Source organism: Boleophthalmus pectinirostris, unplaced genomic scaffold (genome assembly GCF_026225935.1).
Source record: "Boleophthalmus pectinirostris isolate CB_2022bp ecotype Guang Dong unplaced genomic scaffold, ASM2622593v1 HiC_scaffold_15, whole genome shotgun sequence".
In the NCBI taxonomy this organism is placed as follows: Eukaryota; Metazoa; Chordata; class Actinopteri; order Gobiiformes; family Gobiidae; genus Boleophthalmus; species Boleophthalmus pectinirostris.
Genome location: NW_026571070.1, coordinates 9184403 through 9206337, shown reverse-complemented (window position 1 = coordinate 9206337; position 21935 = coordinate 9184403). Strand labels below are relative to the sequence as shown.

At 37.9% G+C, this 21935-nt stretch overlaps 1 protein-coding gene across 1 annotated transcript in view; it reads right to left on the bottom strand.

The window, feature by feature from the left end:
• The window catches only part of tnikb (TRAF2 and NCK interacting kinase b), a 111064-nt gene that overhangs the window by 37528 nt on the left and 51601 nt on the right, over positions 1–21935 (bottom strand). The window contains exons 10-16 of the mRNA XM_055150928.1: positions 21129–21304; positions 20531–20597; positions 18709–18907; positions 15566–15682; positions 5923–6141; positions 5449–5469; positions 92–205 (exon numbers count right to left, since the gene is read on the bottom strand). Of these exons, the coding sequence (XP_055006903.1) occupies positions 92–205; positions 5449–5469; positions 5923–6141; positions 15566–15682; positions 18709–18907; positions 20531–20597; positions 21129–21304 (913 nt within the window). The remainder of the gene's footprint in view (positions 1–91; positions 206–5448; positions 5470–5922; positions 6142–15565; positions 15683–18708; positions 18908–20530; positions 20598–21128; positions 21305–21935) is intronic.

The window sequence follows — 21935 nt, the reverse complement described above, 5'->3', positions numbered from 1 at the left end:
GTTTTAGTCATGGTTTAGTCCTGTTTTAATTTAGTTTTAGTCCTGTTTTAGTCCTTGTTTAGTCCTGTTTTAGTCCTGGTTCAGTCCTCACCTGTGGCTCTACTGCTCGGTGCATTGGGGGGGTCCTGGCCTGTTGGATGCTGCTGCTGAAAGACTCTGAGCGTGGAGGCAGAGCCGGGTCCGAAATACGGTTTGAAACTTTGTGCTGAAACAATTAAATAAGCAAATCAATAATCAATACACACCCATCGATTAAAACAGTCAGTCAGGAGTTAGTATTAAAAGAAACTGCTGAAGCTGAAGAAAAAGAGGTTAATATATTAGGCAGGAGTCTAATTTGCAGAAGAAAGTCTATGTCCTGGATACAAGAGAAATTATTACATGTTAGTGACCCAGTCTGGAAAAGATTAGATTAAAAACATATTTAGGATCAGCACAGAATGTTCCCCTTGTTAGTACAGATAATATTACAGATAATTATCGACTCTGTGAAGGTAAGAGAAGGTTAGTTGCTAGAAAAAAAGTAGAAATTTGTTATTTTATGCGTGATTGTGATTATGTCAAGTAGTAATAGTAAAAAGAACATTGTGGTTGACCTCCCTACCCGATGTGGACAGTTTTTAAGTAATAAAAACAATTTAAAAAATCATGTATACCACTTTTTCAGATGCTCAAACCTACCGTAATTTCTGGACTATTGAGCGCACCTGAATATAAGATGCACCAACTAAATTTTAAAACAAAAAAGTACATATATAGGCCACACTTGTCTATAACTTTAGATATTTACACAGAATTTTTATTAATTTCTGAACAGTGCATGTAACTCGGCAATAAAACGACAGTATTACGACTATCGGATTATCAGACTACGGCACTTCTCGCTCTACTGCGCATGTCTCCTGCAGAAAGAGCCGCTGTTTTGTCTGTATCATGTCAGTGTCTTGTAAGATTTCAGCAGATTTCAGACTCTCCTGGGGGCGAGGCTAGTTTTATTGATCAGGTACGAGTGGACGTCCGGCTACTGAAGTTTGAGTTTATTCTCGTCATTTACGCCCTCACCTGATTTAACACGTACAGGTTATTAAGACATATCTGACTCACTAATGTTCATTTAGCATCATAACTTATTTTATGACACAGAAATAAACTGTTGTAAACTTCACGTTAATCGCACAGACAGCGACACTTTCTGCACTCAGGCTGCGCGAGAATCCGTTGTGCTGATAAACAAATAATCCATCCATATATTCGCCGCTTCGTTGTTTAAGACGCAGGGTTCAAAATGTGAAAAAAAGTAGCGGTTTATAGTGCGGAAATTACGGTACTTTATAATTTTGAGCATTATTCATTCACTCCAAACTCTGTGGTGCTAAACTGTGGGATGTATTTAATATTGATAGTTTCATGGTTCTCTTATTTTTGTGTATACACATAAGGAATTTACACATACAACTACCTAAAGTCACAGACAAATAAAAAAAAAAATGGATATGACTAATCTGCAACATCTGTCCCTACTCACTACTCAAAGCCTATAAAAACATGTTTAAAATGTGTGATATTAAATGTTAATAAACTGAATATAAAGGAGCAGAGCAGAATACACTGAAAGGGTCCATGTACCATTCGTTCTTTTGAATTTCAATTAAGAATAAAAAGCAATAAAATGGGAAAACAGTTTGTTATTTCATTATTCCGTTTTAGTGTCAAACAAAAAACAGATTTCCACCTCTATTTCCAATATTTAATTTAAAGTTTATTTCAAATAACACCAATTTAGCAAAACAGTCTCAGTGCCTGTTTTAATTTTGATATTTTATTCTCTCTGGTTTATTTGCCCCATAAGTTTTGTTGCGAGAAAAGAATACAATATGAAAATTAAAATAGGCACTGAGGCGGTTTTGTTGATTGGTGTTATTTGAAATAAACTTTAAATTAAATATTGGAAATAGAGGTCGAAATCTGTTTTTTTTTTTGTTTGACTCTAGAACGGAATGATGAAATAAAAAACTGTTTTCCCATTTTAGTGTTTTTCGTTCTTAATTGAAATTCAAAAGAACGAATGATACACGGAAAGCTAAGTGAGTAAATTACTAAGGTGATTAAATTACCTAACATTTACGGTAATTGTAAAAGGCATAAAATCAATTTAAACTTCAGTTTCACTATCTACAAATGAATGAAGGGTAAAATAAATGAATGACGAGTAAAACCGTCCAAATCAGGTAGGGATACAAATTGTTAGTCGCCAGTTTTAGTAGCTGGAAAAAGAAGAAGTTAATTAAGAGATTAGATTTTGTTTGTTGTCACGACGACTAACCCGACGATCTGGACTCCGCCCCCTCGAGTCTGGTTCCACGTTTTTCGCGAATGGATTCCACCTCTTTGCCTTCGTGCTTCCTCCTTTTCTCTCCGGACTCCGCCTGCTTACATCCGGACTCCACCCCCTTTCCCTCGCGCTCCCTCCCCTCGAGCCTGGACTCCGCCCCCTCAGATCGGGACTCCACCCCCTTTCCCTCGCGCTCCCTCCCCTCGAGCCCGGACTCCGCCCCCTCAGATCGGGACTCCACCCCCTTTCCCTTGCGCTTCCTCCCCTCGAGCCTGGACTCCGCTCCCTCAGATCCGGACTCCATCGCCTTTCCACCCCGAAACTCCGCCGCTGTAAGTTCACGAGATCTGGACTCGGGGCTCTTTTTTCCGGCTCCCACCCTCTCACTTCTGCGCTGCGTGGTCTCATCTCCGGCCCAAACCCTTTTTCCTTATCACTTCCCGATTTAAACCCGTTGCTGCGCCCCCTCAAGGTTGACGTCGTCCGAACTCCTCCCCCTTCCATCCCCACTCCAGCCGCTAACTTCTGCACTGCGCGGTCTAGCCTCGGGACCCCAGGCTTTCTCCTTTCCCTCTCTGGACGCGGGACTGCCCCCCCTAGTGGCGCCCTCTGGCATGCAGGTGATTCGGATGAGGGGCAGGTGGTGGTTGTCCCGGGTCGGGCTGACGTGGACGGGGTAGGAAGGGGGGCGTTGGCGGGGCTTGTATCCAGGGAGGCGGTAGCAGGCTCTCCAGCTGTTTTGGGTCCCGGGGTTCCTTGAAAGAGTGGTACTTCTTTGGGGGAATCCGAGGAGAATTGCTCTGGGCGCGGCGCATCACCTGTAGTTTGTCAGTTAGGTTTATTTAGGATATAAAACCATTAAATATACATAAAAAGATAAAAATGTGAGAAGTGGCTATGTTCCTAAATAAAAGTTAAAGCCCCACTGTGTAACTTTTTGTCCAGAACGGCTGCACGATTATGGAAAAAATCATTATCACGATTATTTTGGTTAATATTGAAATCACCAGGGCTGGGTATCGTTAAGAATTTGCCGATACATAGGCGACAATAAGATGCGTTTTTTCGATACAGTGCACTATCGATTCAGTACGATTCGGTATGATATATTTCAAATTGATTCGATACGGTTCAGTGAAAAACAAAGGCTAAATCATGGCTCTGATACTAAAAGTCTTTATTAAACCCCAAAGTCTGTGCACAGTTAATATGAAAAATGCCCATTTTACTCAAAACTGAGAAAATGTCAACTCTACTGTAGCTCTTACACTAAATAATTTAGTAAAATATACCTAAAAATACTCTTAGTGATATATCGATACAGCAGCCCACGATATCGATACTGTATCATCACATTAAAAGATACGATATATCGATATTTCAGTATTTTTGCACAATCCTAGAAATCACAATTATTCAAACGATTATTTTTTAGTTACACGATACATTTATTTCTCTCTAAAAAAAACCCAAAACACTGTGTTACTGATAATTTATGCAAAACTTTCAAACTGAAAATAAATATAAGCTACAAATATGAACCTTAGAGCAGTTTTGCGATGTATAAAACATAAAATGAATAAAATATACTTTGAACATGAAATAAGGCAGAGAAAAACATAAATGTATCAAAAATAAACTATATCCAGCTGTCCTACAATCTCTATATTTACAAAATGAAATAAATATTTATATTTACATAGAAAAAAAACTATCCCCAAATAAACTTTTTTTTGTTTCAACTCAATTACATGAGTTTGAGGATCATTTGACACAAATCGAAATTGTGATCAAAATCCAATTAACTACACAGCCTTAGCCAGAACATAGTCTAAAATGAAAGCATTATTTATTTAGTTTATTTATTTTTATTTTGGATGTTCTTATTGCACTGAAATACGTGTACTTAATGTGAGTGGACTTGTATCTCCACAAACATGACCTTTCTTGGCCTGAAAAAGGGCCTATATGTTTTAACTTTCTCTTTCCACTGAATCACGCAAGCGAAAGTTACACAGTGGAGCTTTTATAATCACATGTGAGTTTAGACAATCCTTCTGGTGTAAAATCTGTACTCAAATACTGTATTAATTGATTATGGTCTTGTTGGTGAAGCTGGAAGTAAGAAATATTTATTACATTGGAATCAACAAACAAAGAAACCAGAAAGAGATCTAGCAGAAAAGATAAATCCTCTTTTCAGCTGGGTCAAACCTGTAAATCAGCGGGTTTAGGCCATCAGTATTTAACCCCTTAACGCAGACTGTCACAAATAAGCAACAAACTGTTTGGATCAAGACATAAGCCGAGATAGCGGCTGCTTCCTCCAGGACCTTCCTACGAACCTTTGGCGAGCACTTGTTTCTAGTTGTCACAAATTTTGCACCATACCCAAATTTCTTTTTATTTATTTTGCTATAGTCAAATTAATAATCTCATTTTAATACACACACAACATTTTTATATACATCTTTATAAATTGAGGCATTAAGGGGTTAAAGTAATAAACATGAGCAGTTATTTAATCAGTGAGGTTTTGTCTTTGGTCCATATCAGCATTATGTTTGTAGGGCTGCAATAACTTACTGTTTTAGTAGTCAGTCAGTATTCTTACATTTATAGTCTCGTCAGATTATTGTTTTTTATTATACGTTTGATTCGTTTTTGTTTTTTAAAACCAGACCAAGGTGAAACAAATCTCTTGAGAATATCTTGATAGTAAAAATGTACAAAACTGGGCATTTTTCGTCAATTACAAAACTGTCATTTGCATTTAGTGTCAATTTGTTATTTAATTTCACGTGTTAAAACTAAATTATTAGTTAAAGAAGGGGTATTAGGCCAAATCGAGTTTTCTAACCTTTCAGTCATCAAAAAACATGCCTGTAGAGTGTAACCTTTTTTCTCCGGTGAGCTACATTTATAAAACAAAAATGTCAGAGAGCTACTAGTTTTAGAGATCGTACGAAAGAGCAAGAACATAAACCATTATCTATTTATTAGTGCACAAAGTTATGCATCAAAATTATACATTTCCAATAGTAATAAGCATTTAATTAATCAAATTGTAGTCATTAGCACAATATGTTTAATTCAGAAATCCTTTGGCGAGCAACTTGGAAGCTGGGAGACCCTTGCTGTAATGGTTTTATATGTCATCCATGCATGTTTGAGTAATTTAGTGATCTCTCCCGGGCCCTAATCAAACCCTTCTTACATTTAGCAGTAAGATTCTGTGCAATGCTCAGCTCCCGAGCCTACATTACCCATGCTTCACAACCTGACAAACCTGATGTGATGTGCTGTAGTTTCACAAGCAGGATGCACGCAGATTGTGTTGCAATATTGCTCTGAAGGGGGAGTGAATTAGCGTGGAGACCAAAGGGATGCGAGACTCACGAATGTCAAAAACGAAAAGGGAAACTTATAAAACATGTTATTAAGTTGTTTTTGGCGAACATAGCATTTTCAAAACTCAAAAACTCAGTTAGTCACCATTAAGTAAGTATTTGCAGCCCTAATAATGCTTTTTATTTCTTGCACATGGACAAATGGTGATTATTTTACCATTCATTTCTAATATCACATACATATATCAGAACAGAACAGTGTGGTACCTCTTTGGCCCAGGCCGGTTTGTCATTGTTGCTCCCGGGGGCCTGGTCTTTGTAGTGGTACAGTTGTTTTTTGTCCTGGGGTCTGGACTCCTGCTGCTGCTGAAGCGAGACCAGGTACGCCCTCTCCTGCTGGAGCTGTCGCTGCAGCCGCTCCGCCTGCCTCTGCTCCTCGATCTGCTTCCTCTTGTACTCCTACGGGGACAAGAAGTTAAAACAATATGATGCATTTAAAAACACGGGACTGGACACAGATAAAACAATTGATATTTTGCAGTGACGTCACACTGGAGGTGTTCTACATGTATCTCTATTGGCGTTCATGGTAATGTTTAGATCAGGGGTGTCAAACATATGGCCCGGGGGCCAGATCCGGCCCTCCAAGACCTTTAATCTGGCCCTCAGTTGATTTTCTACTAAAATATTTTAATTATATTTTCTATTAAAATATTGGTAACTTTCTGCAGTGTTTATCATAGCAGCGTCTCTGTGCGTGGCCCCTCCCACCAGAGCAGCACAAATGAAGACTTGTCTCTTAAAGGACGATCGTTTTGACTGTTGACCATGACATCCTCATCAGAAAAATGTCAAAAATTAGAAAAGTGGGTGCCAAGTGCAGGATTTTACAAGAAAAATGGACTTATTCCTACTTATTAGAAGTTAATGTTAAAATATTGTGTTGAAATTAAATTTTTCTTAAAGTTTCAGGTTGTTCATGATATTATAATATTTTGTAAAAGAAAGAGTTCATCAATTAAAAAGATTTTCTGTAATAGATTTGCGTTTCTCTGCACAAATATTTGAACTTATTGTTATTTTTGGGGTTTGTATGCCATGAGTTTTCTGATCCGGCCCTTTTAGGATCAAAGTAGGTTGGATACGGCCCCCGGACCAAAATGAGTTTGACACCCCTGGTTTAGATGTTTAGGTGTGAGAGCAACTAACCTGTTATAATTTCAGCTAATAAAAATAAAGCTCACATTAAAGTCTAACAGAGCCTCAGACAGAGCAGTGCCTACAGTTAGCGTCACACCCCCAAGAAATGTTGATGACGTCAGCTGGAAAATATTAATACTTAAATCCCAGTATAGTAGACCAAAGTATTAATCGCAAAATATCACAATTTCTCTGTGTAATTTACAGTAAAAATTAGCAAAAGAGTAGGATAAGTCACATTAGAACAACAGAAGTGTAATTATCATGTTATATTATTATCATAAACATTAATTTAGGGTAGAAATTGAACTTTTTCAGTGTAAAAATATATAGGAATGGGGAAAAAAATGATTTTTAAAGGCAGGTAACAATATGCACCTTCGTATAAAAATCTGATGCAACCCATTCCTTATTTTAATGATCAAATATAAGTAAATATATGTTATAAATCGGGATCAGACTTTAGATGAGGTTCTGTGCGACGGTGTTGACAGAGTCGAGTTTGAAAGTGTCCAAACTGACTTTTAACGGCGTCCTGTCAGGGGCCCGGGGTCAGAGGTCACCGTTTATGAGAGGAACACGTGAAAATGAAGCAGAACGTGTCAAGAACCAAGCCAAAAGCCCGAGCCGTCATATGACATCGCAAAGAACTTTTCAGACAAACTACAACATTTTAATATCCTGTCAATTGTTCATCTGTTATTGGAAATATTAATCATACTAATTTTCTTGTAGAGGCTTTGGTATTCATTCGTCTCAGCTTCCTGTTATAAGCAACATTTTGAGGACTTTTCACCACTCAAAACATAGTGTATTTTGTTTTGAATTGTTAATTACTATGGCAACGAGCCCAGTTTTTCATCTTTCTGAAACCCAAGGACAGACTGACCACTGGACACTGATGTTCGGACTAAATAGTGGTGCATTGTTCATTCACTTTTCAGTCATACTTTGGTTCTTAAGTCCTTCTGTAGCCACAAATGCCCTGGGGTAAACACAAGGGAAGTTTATTACCCAAGATAAAGTGGAAAGAACTAAAGGGAGCAACATTTGTAATAGTTATTTTTCTTTGGTTAATACATTTTTGTTGAATCTCAGTTGATTTTAGTGGCTCTTATTATGTTTTTGTGTATTGTAGCTAGAAAATATAAAATAAGAAAATATCGATTCAGTGATATATCGCGATACTTTGTTCTTGGTTTTTGTATCGATTAAAAATGTGTCTGAATTGATTTCTAATAATGATGAAAATAAGTTCAATTCAGTGTTCTCATGATTTAAAAATTACACAAACTGTATTTCACTCTATTTTGTTCTTGTGAATGTGTACTTGACCAAAATATTACACATAATTATTGATAAGTCACAATATATCATCCTTTTTTTTTACGATCAGGATATATTGAATCGTGACAGGCATATCGTGATGCGTATCCTATTGCAAGATTCATGGCAATGCACACCCCAAATTGAAAACTGTTGTACTCATGAATCTAATCTACTAATGATGACTAAAAATCCGTGATTGGCACCATTTTGAGGACTTTTTGAGGGACCATTCAAGAGACTTTTTGTTTTGAATTCTTGATTTCTTTTAGCCTGATTCATCAGCCGGTTTCACTTTGTGGAAACCGTCGCAGCATTAGAATTCATTCACTCGACAGTAGGCGGGTACTTTTTTATTTTAACCAATCGCTGCTATTTGGTCGTGACGTATGTAATGGGGCTGGTATATTAAGCTTTTCATAACATCTTTCCCCTTGATAAAATTCACCAAACATTCTCTTTCTCTCAAGAATCGTTGCCAACACAGAATGTATGTCTCTTCACTGATTGGCTGGTGCCCAAACTCGCACTTCCAGGGTTCTTGCAAACTGTCAAGTGTATTCTGATTCCTGACCTAGTTACTGAAGAGAAATTAAATTGAGCAGAGGCACTAGCTGGGGCCAGCCTGGCTCGATTTCTATTTCAAAACTCCCAACTTCTTATCATTCTGAAACCTGTGGCTTTGACTAACACCTTTCACTACACTGTGCTTTGCACAGTTACATATCTATGGGTAGTACAAAGTAGTACAAAATGGCCACGTTTACATGATGTTTTTTAATTCCGATTTAATTAACTCAGAATTAAATTATTCTCCTTTACATGGAAATAATAATTCCGAATTAAGGTTTACATGGAAAACATGTGAAATCGGCTTTATTTAATTCCACTCAATGTCTAGTGGTGGGGAAGAGTTCTGATTGGACAAGGACACAAACGTATTTATGTCAACTGGAAGAAAACATTAGAAACATTAGAAAAAAATATTTTTTGATCACCAAATACATTAATTTCACTTTAAAATCGGAATAAACCCATTTAATTCCAAATAAGTTTAATTGCGAATAATCATTAGGAATTAAGTGTTTACATGTTGTTTTTAAAGCGGAATTAATTTCTATTCTGAATTAAATTATTTTTAATCGGAATTAAAAGTAAATGTGGGAAAAGTAGCACAGTTGCTGTTGAAATTAACAATTCAAAACAAAATATGACATCTTTTTAATCGGGAAAATAATAAACAGGAAGTTGAAACGCATGAGTAGAATATTTTGTACTCTAATCTAGTAAAATTTCCTCATTTTATTACAGTAATTTACTCTGAATATTGATCACATGCCTACACACTTAAGTTATAATCTGTTTTATGATCTATGTTTTATCATTTATTAAAAGTTGCCTTAAGAAAATGTGTCCTCTGTGAGAATAATGAAGATCTTTTCTCATTAAGCGTGGGCTACTTCAGGGTGCGACAGTGTGATGTTACCAGAAGCAGGGCCTGCTCCTGTAAAAGTTGCTGTTGCAGGATTTCCAGCTGCCTCTGCTCCTCCTCCAGCTGCCTACGGATGTACTCCTAACCAATCGGCACGCAGCACGCCCCGGACGCGGCCAATCAGAGGAGAGGACAGCCACGGAGCCCGACCAATCACAGCCCAGGCAACCAGTGACGTCGCCGCAGCAGGAAGAAAACAGGCAGAAAACACCAAAAAGGGAAGAGGGGAAAGAAAGAGGAGGGAGAGAAGCAAGAGTGTTTATTGAAAAGATGTGAAGGAGATGTGATTAGTGCAAGAAAAAGTCATGATTAAAATGTGACTGTTAGGAAATCAGCCCAGGAAAAAGATCAGCTTCCTTTTTGGAATACATTTCAGAAAATAGATGCAAACCCAGTGAGAGTTAGACCCACAACCTCAGAAACAGCAGATAGTACAGTGCTACACATTAAAACAGGATGTATTTATTAAGGATGTAACAATAACCAAAATATCGTGATATCGTATCGTCAAAAGTCTCACAATATATCGGATTACAAGTTCTTTTGCTTAAATGCATGGTTTTATAGTAGCAACAGCTTATAAACATCGGAAACTACATATCCCATGATTCATTTCAGTGCAAATACCATGAAGAAATATGTTTTTTACTTGAATTCTTGGGATTATGACAGAAATAATTCACACCAAAATCTTGTCAAGGTATTTTAAAAGCAAAAAAAGTGTCATATCTACAATTATATCATCAGCCTCTCCAAAATATTGTAATAAATATCATACCGTGAGATGCATATCGTGATAATATCGTATCGAGAGATTTGGATATCGTTACATCCCTTGTATTTGTGTTTGCGGATTGCTATAGAAATAATAAGTTTGGATGTGTTTTGAAGCATTGCGTTTATTTTCACTCAAACTGCAGACAATGAAAATGAAGAAAATGAAGTGTCTTGCTCAAGGACACAATAATGGTATGCTCAGAACTGTGCTTTTTTTAAAACTACAAATCTACGTTTACTGATTAATCTGATTTGTGAGTATTGGGCTCTGCGGAAAAAATCTTAAAGGTGCACTGTGTAACTTTTCTGGTGGAGGGTCTGTCAAATGTTTTCTCTGTGGACATGTTATTGTTTTGTCTGGAATGTTTCACAGTACGGCATTAAACCTTTCTATCTTCATCGAGACCAAACCAGACCAAGTTACAGGTCAGATCTGTATCATTTAATGTGATGATACAGTATCGATATCGTGGGCTGCTGTATCGATACTGTATCTCCAAGAGTATTTTTTGGTGTATTTTACTAAATTATTTTGTTCACAGCGCTACAGTTTTGTTGCTTGTTTAGTGGAAGGAAACTCGTTTATGCAACACATTTGACATTTTCACTGTTTTGATGATTTAAATGTTTGTGTTTCATATGAACTTTGCACAAGAAGTTGTTTAACAAAGACTCGTGTCACAGCTATTATTTAGATTTTTTTTTTTTATTGAACCGTATTGAATCAATTTGAAATATACCATATGGAACTGAAAGCTCACTGTGTCGAGATATGTATCGTATCGTAGCCTGTGTATCGAGATATGTATTGTATCGGCAATGTATCTTAATGATAACCAGCCCTATTATACAGTTTTGTTGCTTTTTTAGTGACACATTTGACATTTTCACTGTTTTGAGGATTAAAATGGGTGCGTTTCAGATTAACTTTGCACAAGAAGTGGTTTAACAAAGACTTTATTGGAATAATAAAGGCTTAAAACCATATCAAATCGACCTAGAACATATCGTATCGAACCGAAAGTGCACTGAATTGAGCTATGTATCGTATCGTGGCCTGTGTATAGAGGTTTGTATCGTATCGGCAGTGGAGTGTCTTAAGTCTCCTCTTAAAACCCACTTATACTCTCTCATTTTTAACACCGCGTGAGTGTTGCTGCGTCTTTTATTTATTTTATTTTATTATTTTTTTATATATTTTACTGGTTTTATTTTATTTATCGCTATTTTATGGTTTTGCTCTTATTTTATTTGACTGGTTTTATTATTTTAAGACTAGTACAATTAAATTTGAGCGTTCATTTTATCATTATATTATTATTGTTGTAATTATTATCTATTTGTGCAGTGACTTGGAAACTGTTTGTTTGTGAAATGTGCTATAGAAATAAAGTGGATCAGATCAGATTGGATGCCCAGCCCTAGTCAGAATGTTTGTTTTTCTAGGTATTTTTGAGCTATAAAACCACCTGTAATCGAAAAGTTACACCGTGCACCTTTATCATTTTTATTTCATTACAGTAACTAAGTCTTAATAACTAAAACAGACCCAACACTGTATGTGAATAAACTTCCACAAACAACACAATGTCTTATTCTCGTCCGTGATCACATGTTTCTCAAATGATCACTGTTCAACCGACCTGAGGATATGGGGGATTAAATCAAGATATGTTTCGAGATTCACTGTAATATTTGTGTTTTCTGTAAGCGTTTATTGTGTATCTGTGAACTCGGGGTGTTGTCAGTACAAAATAATGCCATGTTATGTTTTACTTTTCCTTATTCCCTCTCAGCTTGTACTTGATTTTCTGTTTCCCGTGCGCAGCTGCTTTTGAAAGTCTCAGCAGGCCCTCCTCCTCCACTCATTCCTGTGTCTATATATTGAATGTTTTGGTCTATTTTTTCATACCTGCTCACTCTCTCTTTCTCTTTCTCCCTCTCTCTTTCTCCTGTCTTTCTCTTCTCTTTTTTATTTTTATCTATAGACTTTTTCTTCGTCCTTTCCTCTTTCTTCTTACAAGTTTTTTTTTACCGTGTCATAGCACCTCCCCGCTCTTTCTTCTCCTCATCTCCCCCTTTACCTGATACTTCCTTCCTCCACTCTCTCCTCCTTCCTCCTCCTCTCTTTTTATCCCTTGTATATTTCACGTTGCTTTACCTCTTCCCTCTCTGTGCGTCTTCTCCTTCTTGGTCCACCTCTCCTCGCCCCTGTAGACGTGTTTCTTTTATCTCCTTCTGTATTTGCTCCATCTCCTCATACCCCTCCTCCTCCTCCAATCTTCTCTCTAATTTAATCTCTCTCTCTCTCTATTTAATTTTATGATGATTTTTTTATGTTTTGATTAGTTTTTATTGTGATTTTAATGTATTTCTTCTTCTGTAAAGCACTTTGAATTAATTTGTGTACGAATTGTGCTGTACAAATAATAAACTTGCCTTGCCTTGCCTCCCTGCTCCTCCCCTCTCCGTTGTATCTATCGCTCCTCCTCCTCCCTCCGTATCTGCTCCATCTCTTCTCTCTCCTCTTCTTCTCTCTTTCCTCTTCTTTTCCACTGTCTCTATTTCACTTTCTCTCCACGTGCCTCCTATCCTCCTCCCTCCATATCTGCTCCATCTCTTCGTACTTCCTCCTCTCCTCTCTCTCTTTCCTCCTCCTTTTCTCTCTCTCTCTCCTCCCCTGCCCCTTATATCTCTCTTTTGACATGTTTTTCTTTACCTGTTCCCTCTCAGCGTGCCTCCTCTCCTCCTTCCTCCATATCTACTCTATCTCTCTCTCCTTTTCTCTCTCCCTTCTCTCCTCTCTCATTGTATCTCTCTTTCTCATGTTTTTTTTACCTGTTCCCTTTCCTCCTCCCTTCCAATCTGCTCCATCTCTTCTTACCTCCTCTATCTCTTCGTACCTCCCCTCTCTCCTCTACCTCCTCCTCTTCGCTCTCCTCTTCTTCCCCTTATATCTGTCTTTTGACCTGTTTTTCTTTATCTGTTCCCTCTCAGCGTGCCTAGTCTCCTCCTCCCTCGTATTTGCTTCATCTCTTCATACCTCCTCCTCCCTCTCTTTCCTCTCTCTCTCTTCCTCCCCCCTCGGCATGCCGTCTCCTCCTCCTGGTCCATTTCTCTCTCCTCTTTTCTCTCCCTTCTCTCCTCTCCCATTGTCTCTCTCACCTGTTCCCTCTCAGCGTGCCTCCAGTCCTGCTCTCTCCATATCTGCTCCATCTCTCGCTCCTCTTCTCTCCTCTCTCGTTCTATATCTCTCTCTTTCACATGTTTTCCTCCTCCCTTCGAATCTGCTCCATCTCCTCGTACCTCCTCCTCTCCTCTCTCTTCTCTTTACCTCTCGTTCCTCTCCCATTGTCTCTCTCTCTTTCACGTGTGTTTTTACCTGTTCCCTCTCAGCGTGTCTCCTCTCCTCCTTCCTCCGTATCTGCTCTATCTCTTCGTACCTCCTCCTCTCCTCCTCCTCTCTCAGCATGCATCCTCTCCTCCTTCCTCCATATCTGCTCCCTCCATCTCTCTCTCCTCTTCCTTCTTCCTTGTCTCCTCTCCCATTGTATCTCTCTCTTTCACATGTTTTCTTTACGTGTTTCCTCTCTTCCTCCCTCTGTATCTGCTCCACCTCCTTCTCCTCTCTCTCCTCTTCATCTCGCGTTCCTCTCCCATTGTTTCTCTCTCTTTCACATGTGTTTTTACCTGTTCCCTCTCTGCGTGCCTCCTCTCCTCCTCCCTCCGTATCTCCTCCATCTTTTCATACCTTCTCCTCTTCTCTCTCTCCTCTTCACCTCTCATTTCTCTCCTCTCCCCTTGTTTCTCTCTCTTTCACATGTGTTTTTACCTGTTCGCTCCATCTCTTCGTACCTCCTCCTCTCCTCTCTCTCCTCTTCAGCTCTCGTTCTTCTCCTTTCCCATTATCTCTCTCTCTTTCACATGTTTCTTTACCTGCCCCCTTTACGCGTACCTCCTCTCCTCCTTCCTCCATATCTTCATCATTTCTCTCTCCTTCTCTCCCCCTCTCTCCCCACCTCATCTTATGGGTCCGGTCAATTGGTAACGGAGGGAAACAGGGGCAGATTTTTTACATTCAAATAGCTCTTATTCAGAAACTAGAGGGACTATTGAAATAAGTAAAGTATCAGAATGTAGGAAAGAGTTACACTCCAACAGGGTAAAGTTAAACCTGTGATATTCTTTCAAGTTGTTGACAAAAAATTTTAAAACTCATGTCGGTAACGGAGGGAATGAAATATGCAGCACTTTTTGGGCAATAAATCCAAACAGTGATAACTCTTGGTTCTCACTTACATATCCTTAACAAACTGGTTTGAATATTTGCTTCATATAGTTTTCTACCATATGGTACAAGATTAGTTTGAAAAAACTCTTACTTTTTGACTAATGAGATTTTTTATTAAGAAAGGTCATGTTAACGGAGGGAAAAGTAACAGAGGGAAAATTGTGCAAACAAGTAGAAGGTGCATGATTTTACATAATTCGTCAGTTTTTTTCTTCTGAATACTTTAATATTACTTCAAAATTAAAAGTAACTATTTCTATAAAATATGTCAGTCCTTCCAAGAAAATTTGTATCATTTTAAATCCTTTTTTTAAATTTTTTTAAATCATGTACCTTCATCAACAGTTCAGAGATGGAGTAACACAAGATATGATGAAATATATCAATTTATTTACATGATTTGCAGGTCTTTGAAATTTGGGAAATAATTTTTGTTCCATGTTTCATACATGGTCTGTTTAAAACATATGTAACTTTAGAACCAAAAATGGTACAGAAAAAAGGTCAACAGTTTCATAAACTAGAGTACATATGTATCTGTTGAATAAATTTTTATATCAGATGCATTAATTGAATTTTTGGCCTTGCTGTTTACTTCTGCTTGACCGGACCCTTATACCTTATATATCGCTCTTTTACATGTGTTTCTAGGTGTGCCTCCTCTCCTCCTCCCTCCGTATCTGCTCCATCTCTTCGTACCTCCTCCTCATTCTCTCACTCCTCCCCTCACTCTTGTCTCCCTCCTTTCCTCCTTTCTCCCCTGTGTATCTCTCTCTCTTTTTCACACGAGTCTTTACCTGTTCCCTCTCGGCGTGCCTCCTCTCCTCCTCCCTCCGTATCTGCTCCATCTCTTCGTACCTCCTCCTTTGCTCTCTCTCTTGTTGTTTTCTCATCTCTCGCTCGCGCCGTTGTTGCTGTGAAAAAACAGGAAACTCATTCACACTTTGTCCGTCCAGGTGTGAAGCAGGTGCAACATGGTTTTGAATCCGTTTTTTATTTCTTTATTGTTCGGAATTACATAATCTTACCTGAAATGACTCTGAGAAATTCTGTCTTGTTTGTCAATCTTACCTACATCTGCTTTCTATTTGAGGTAATGTAATAAATAAACACACACAGCAGTACTGCATCCCCTGCTTTTTTTGCGTTTAGCTCAGTGGATCGTGGTTTAAAACAACTTCATCTTTAAACTTTGGCATTGTTTTGTAATAAATTATCGATATCTGATCTATAATGCTACTCTTGCTACTCTCCACTCTACTGTACGTCTAGTTAAGTGTTATTTTAACGTTAAATGGGAGTTCAAGTTGGGGTTATTTGCAGTGTTGGGAAGGTTACTTTTAAAATGTATTCCCCTACAGATTACAGATTACATACCCCAGAATGTAGTTTGTAATGTAATCCATTAAATTACTTAAAGTGAGTAACGTAATCTGAATACTTTGGATTACTTGGTTTGCTGTAGAGAAGCAAAGACCAGGATATCGTAACATAAGATGTTTTGTTTGCTAAAAGAAAATAAAAAGCCCAGACTTTACTTAACCGTATTAAAAATATTATTGATAGTTTAGTCCTGTTAAATCCTGGTTTAGTCCTGGTTTAGACCTGGTTTTAGACCTGGTTTAGATCTGGTTTAGATCTAGTTTAGACCTGGTTTTAGTCCTGGTTTTAGTCCTGTTTTAGTCCTGGTTTAGTCCTGGTTTAGACCTGGTTTTAGACCTGTTTTAAACCTGGTTTAGACCTGGTTTAGATCTGGTTTAGATCTAGTTTAGACCTGGTTTTAGTCCTTGGTTTAATCTGGTTTAAACCTGTTTTAGTCCTGGTTTAGTCCTGGTTTAGTCCTGGTTTAATCCTGTTTTAGACCTGGTTTTAGACCTGGTTTTAGATCTGTTTGAGATCTGGTTTAGATCTAGTTTAGACCTGGTTTTAGTCCTGGTTTTAGTCCTGGTTTAGACCTTATTTAGTCCTGGTTTAGACCTGGTTTGGCTCAGAGGAAAAAAAAAAAAAAAGCCCAAAATAGCCCACAATGTGAAAACAGTAAAATACCGCAGTGTAATCCATTTATTTCAACAAAGTAACTGTAATCCAATTACCACTCACTGAAACAGTAACTGTAACCGAATACAGTTAATCATAATTTGTACTCTGATTACGTAACTCCAGTACATGTAATCTGTTACTCCCCAACACTGGTTATTTGCAGGTTAACATTAATTCAACTTCTCCTAGTGTTAATTCAACTTCCCTTAGTGTTAATTCGGCACCTCCCACCCACCACTTCACCACTCCTGCGAGAGAAGACCAGTTTGAACCACTTTTGTTCATAATTTCATCTTAAATTAACTAAAATAAAGTGTAAAAATAAAACACCTCTGTGTGTTGTTTAGCTAAATCAGGATAACCCTACAAAGTGTTATCTGTTTACTCCCAAAATGTTAATATAACTCTTGATTTTGGGGTTAAATATGAACTTTGGTCCAGTGTTACTTCATTAACATTTCCAAAAATGTTAAATTAACTCTAGAACAGATTAGACTCATATAAACTCTGAGAAAATGTTAAAATTGATTCTGTGAGAGTCAATTTTATCACTCCGCTTTTGCTGTGTACCCAGTGCAGTTTGAGCATCTGGTAAAATGAGGTTCATTTGGTTTTCCGATAATTTATGTTATTAGGTTCTTTTCAGCAAACATCGTCCCTGGATTAAAGAGGCAATCAAAATATGTGCCCACGGGACTATCAACCGGGACGAGGGGGCTTTTTTACTCTCACACAGCTGGGATACTGTCCCGAGGAAGTCGGACTGCAGATGGCGCTGTCGTCCTGCCTCCACCGGTAGGAAAACAGTGCCAAACCTGTTTAAATCGGCTGAGTGGACACGTCACGGCAACATCACGTGACTCTGAGGAACAGCGCTAGAGAGCAGTCGAAACTGTCAGGTATAAAAACAAACGCTTGGTCTGAAAAAAGAACCTAATAACATAGTTTTTTCATTTTTCATTACCTTTGTTTTGAAATCACTGGTGTTTTCTTCTTTTTGATGATCTATTGAGAATAATTTTTTGAAGTGTGCTGTGCAATTTAAGGGATTATGTATTGTTGACTCTACTCCAACTTATACAGAACAGTGTGATTTATCTGTTAACATGCAAATGTTTTGAAAAATTTTGAAAACTTTGAAAAAATGTTTTAGTTTTTAACTATCACGTGTCTTGGGTTGCAACCCCTATAAATGGTCACACCTGCTGCTTACTCAATTAGCCCTGATGAAGACCAAGTAGTTGAAACGCGTTGGTGTGACTTTTAATAAATTCACCGCAAATCAGAGTGCCTCTGCCATCATTTTTCTATTTTAAGAGAATCTAGCCCTACGGTTTAATGAGTAAGTTTTTTGATCCAGTGTAGCGCTTTTGTTATTTCTGAACCAAATAACATAGTTTGAGTATTTGATTTATTTCGAGACATACAGTATATATGTTTTTGTACTCCTTTGGGTTCATCAAAACTGCTTTAGTCGTGGTTTAGTCTCATTTCAGATCATGTTTACCCCTAATTTTGGTCAAATCTAGAGAAATTTATAATGCTTATAAAACTGCATTAAATGAGTATTATTTTGTGTTTTCCACCAACGAGTCTGTTGTAAATTGTAAACTGCAGCTAATTTTTATTTCTCATCAACTCAAAATTAAGTGCCGGAAGCAGTGATCTGAATGGCTGCATTTGAAGAATCTATTTTCTCTGTTCTTAAACTGTGTACGAGCCTGAAAATTACATGCATGTGGATATTAAGGGTTTGGGAGCTGCCGACAAGTTAGACAGATTAAACACCCACTTCCTCCTCCGGGAATGTTAAGCACAATTTTGTCAGCAGTACATTTTTAGCCATGTAATTGTGCTTTTATCTGAGTGCACAGTTTCAGTTCTCTCTCCTGGTCCTGACCTCCTCGAGCCTCCTCCTCTGCTCCTTCTGCTCCTCTATCCGTTTCTGCCTCTCCGCCAGCAGCTGCCTCTTGTGCTCTTCGTTCTGTTGCTGCTCCAGCTGCTGTCGGCGGATCAGCTCGGACCGCTCCTTATTGGCCAGCTGGAGGCGCAGGAAGTCCCGCCTCAAAGTCGACTCCCCGGGGATGTTTATGATGGAGCTGAGAACGGACCACAACATATTTAGTAAACAATAACGGGGATAGTATTGAGACGTTCTTTTGAATTTCAATTAAGAACGAAAAACAATAAAATGGGAAAAGTTTGTTATTCTGTGTTAGTGTCAAACAAAAAAAATATTTCAACCTCTATTTGCAATATTTAATTAAAGTTTATTTCAAGTAACACAAATCAATAAACAGTCTCGGAGCCTATTTTAATTTTGATATTTTATTCTCTCGGGTTTATTTGCACCGGAATTTCTGCTGCTAGAACAACTTACCTGAAAAATCATCAGGACTTTGTGCACAAACATGTCCTTTTCTTTTATAGCAACTTTATAGTTTACTTTTGCGTCTTAAAAAGTAACTGTGGAACTTCATGAAGAGAAACAGGAGGCAGCGAGGTGATAAACTTTGTTCAGTTGACTTTGTAGAACTAGAATAAAAATAGTTTTTACTATAATTCCATGGTTGACACTCCAGCAGAACTTCAGGGGCAAATAAACCAGAGAGACCAAAATATCAAAATTAAAAGAGAATTAAAATGCTACATGGTCTAGTAGTGTTTCTTGTTTCTTGTGTGTTTTTGATCGTATGTCTCTTAGGTTATAGTAAAGTTAAGGTACACTTTATGGCCCTCACAGGGAAATTTGCCCTTTGCATTTGCCACATCCTTCAGTGCCACTGGGGCAACTAATCAGGAGCAGTGGGTGTGGGAACCATCTACAAATCTTGAGCTAGTCTTGGTCAAGAGTTAGAACTACCTTAGCTGGAGGATTTGACCCATTGTGCAGGTTTTGGGTTGATGGAGGAAGTCAGCAGGATTCTCACTCTTTTTCACTGACGAAATTTCAAAACTTTTCCATGACTTTTTCATGACCTAAAGTGAATTTTCCATGACTTTTCGGCACCTACATGTGTAGAATTGATCAGACTTTTAGGGCTAAATATGAAATGTTAACCCTTGCCACTCACCTTATGGTTATGATATAGATTTTTAACATTCAAAATACTGTCAGTGCATTTATTGTCGTTTCTTTTAAACCAAAGGCGTGAAATAATCATAATAGCCTAACGATAACTTAACAGAACACTGTAATTGCGTGAAAGAGATACAAAAATTCAGTGACTTTTCCAAAACTTCATAGAATTTACAAAATTCCGTGGTATTTTTAATTTCCGTGACTTTTTTAGGATTTCTATAAGTAAATAAATCAATCAAACTTTATTTATAGAGCATTTTTCATACAAAAAAATGCAACACAAAGCGCAATTTCCATGACCGTGGGAACCCTGAACCGGGGAACTCGGTGTAACTTTTCTGGTGAAGGGGACACCATGTGCTTGTCTCCACAGAGAAGTTACTGGTTTGCCTAGAATGTTCCACAGTATGGCATTAAACATATCTGTCTACATGGAGACATCTGACCAAGTTACAGGTCAAACAAATGCATGTTTTTTTAGGTATTTTCAAGTAATAACAAACACCTGTTATGAAAAAAAGCTAAGATAGGTACTTTAAAGGTAGATAATGTCATACTGTGGAACATTACGAGCAACACATTAACATCTCCATGGAAACAAGCAGGTAGCAAAAATGGCAGCTGGTCAGTTTAAACTTACCTGGGTTCTCCGACATCTCTCTCTTCGTCCTCCTCTTCACTGCCGCTGTATTCATACTCAGTCTCATCTGAAAACAAAAGCAACAAGACACATTTAAACCTCTTTTTCATATGAAACACACCCATTTTAATCATCAAAACAATGAAAATGTCAAATGTGTTGCATAAATGAGTTTCCTTTCTCTGAACAAACAACAAAACTGCAGCTCTGTAATAAAATAATTTAGTAAAATATACCAAAAAATACTCTTGGTGATATATCGATACAGCAGCCTACGATATCAATACTGTATCATCACATTAAACAATACGATATATCGATGTTTCAATATTTTTGCACACCCCTAATGGATAAGTTATTGCTTTTTTGTAAGTATTAAACCTTTCTATGCAATATGGCAAAAAATATATGTCTGTTTTTCCCCATACTGAGCGACCATAATTTTCCAAACTACATATATTTACTGAAAGGATTGATTAGACTTTTCAATTAAAAACTTGATTAAAAACTCCCAAACTGATTATGGATTAATTGAAACTGACTGGATCTCAGTTCGATTAACGTTAAATTATCAGGAGATTTATATTTTCCTCCTCACCCCGCTCTCCCCTCCTCTTCTTGGTGCGGTCGATGTGGTCTTTAAGCTGGATCCGGACCTGTCTCTCGTTGGGCAGGTCTCTGATAAACGGGTGCTTGAGGAGCTGCTCGGTGCTCGGCCTCTGACTGTGGCTCTTCATCAAACAGCTCTCAATGAAAGACTGGAACTTCTTGGACCTGAAATCACAAATACATTTACATATGCAGTCTTTTCACAGGTGGAGTAAGTTCAGTCAAGGTCCTATAATAATTTTAGGATGAGGAACTCGGCCTGAAGTCTTCCTTTTACTTGTTTTATTTAGTTAGTTGGTTTAAATAGTCGGCATGGGATGATATAGAAGTTTGGTGTTACAATTATCAGGACCAAGATAACTGTAATTAACAATTAGATCATGATAATTATGAAAGTTATGGATATGAATAATGAGAATTTGATTATTATGAATAGGTTCCATATTTAAACAACTTTTACAATAATGTTGTACTTTGGCCCCATCCACACTAGTACATATTCGAGTCGTTTTTGTTGTGGATGCAGTGTTCTTTCACACTAATCCGATGGAAAGCGGCTGCAGAGACGGAATGATCTGGTGCCTCCAGCCACCACGAATTCATCTGAGTACAGATCTAATCCGGCACCATGTGGGCGCCTGAAAATGTTGATACGCTGACGTAGGAGCTCTAGTTGCATCCTTATTGGACCGCGTCACTGTGACTTGCACCTTCCTGATTCGCTGGGTTCGAGACATTGGTCATGTGACGCTATTGCGGAAAACAGTTTAAACAAACCAAAGACAAACGGGAAACA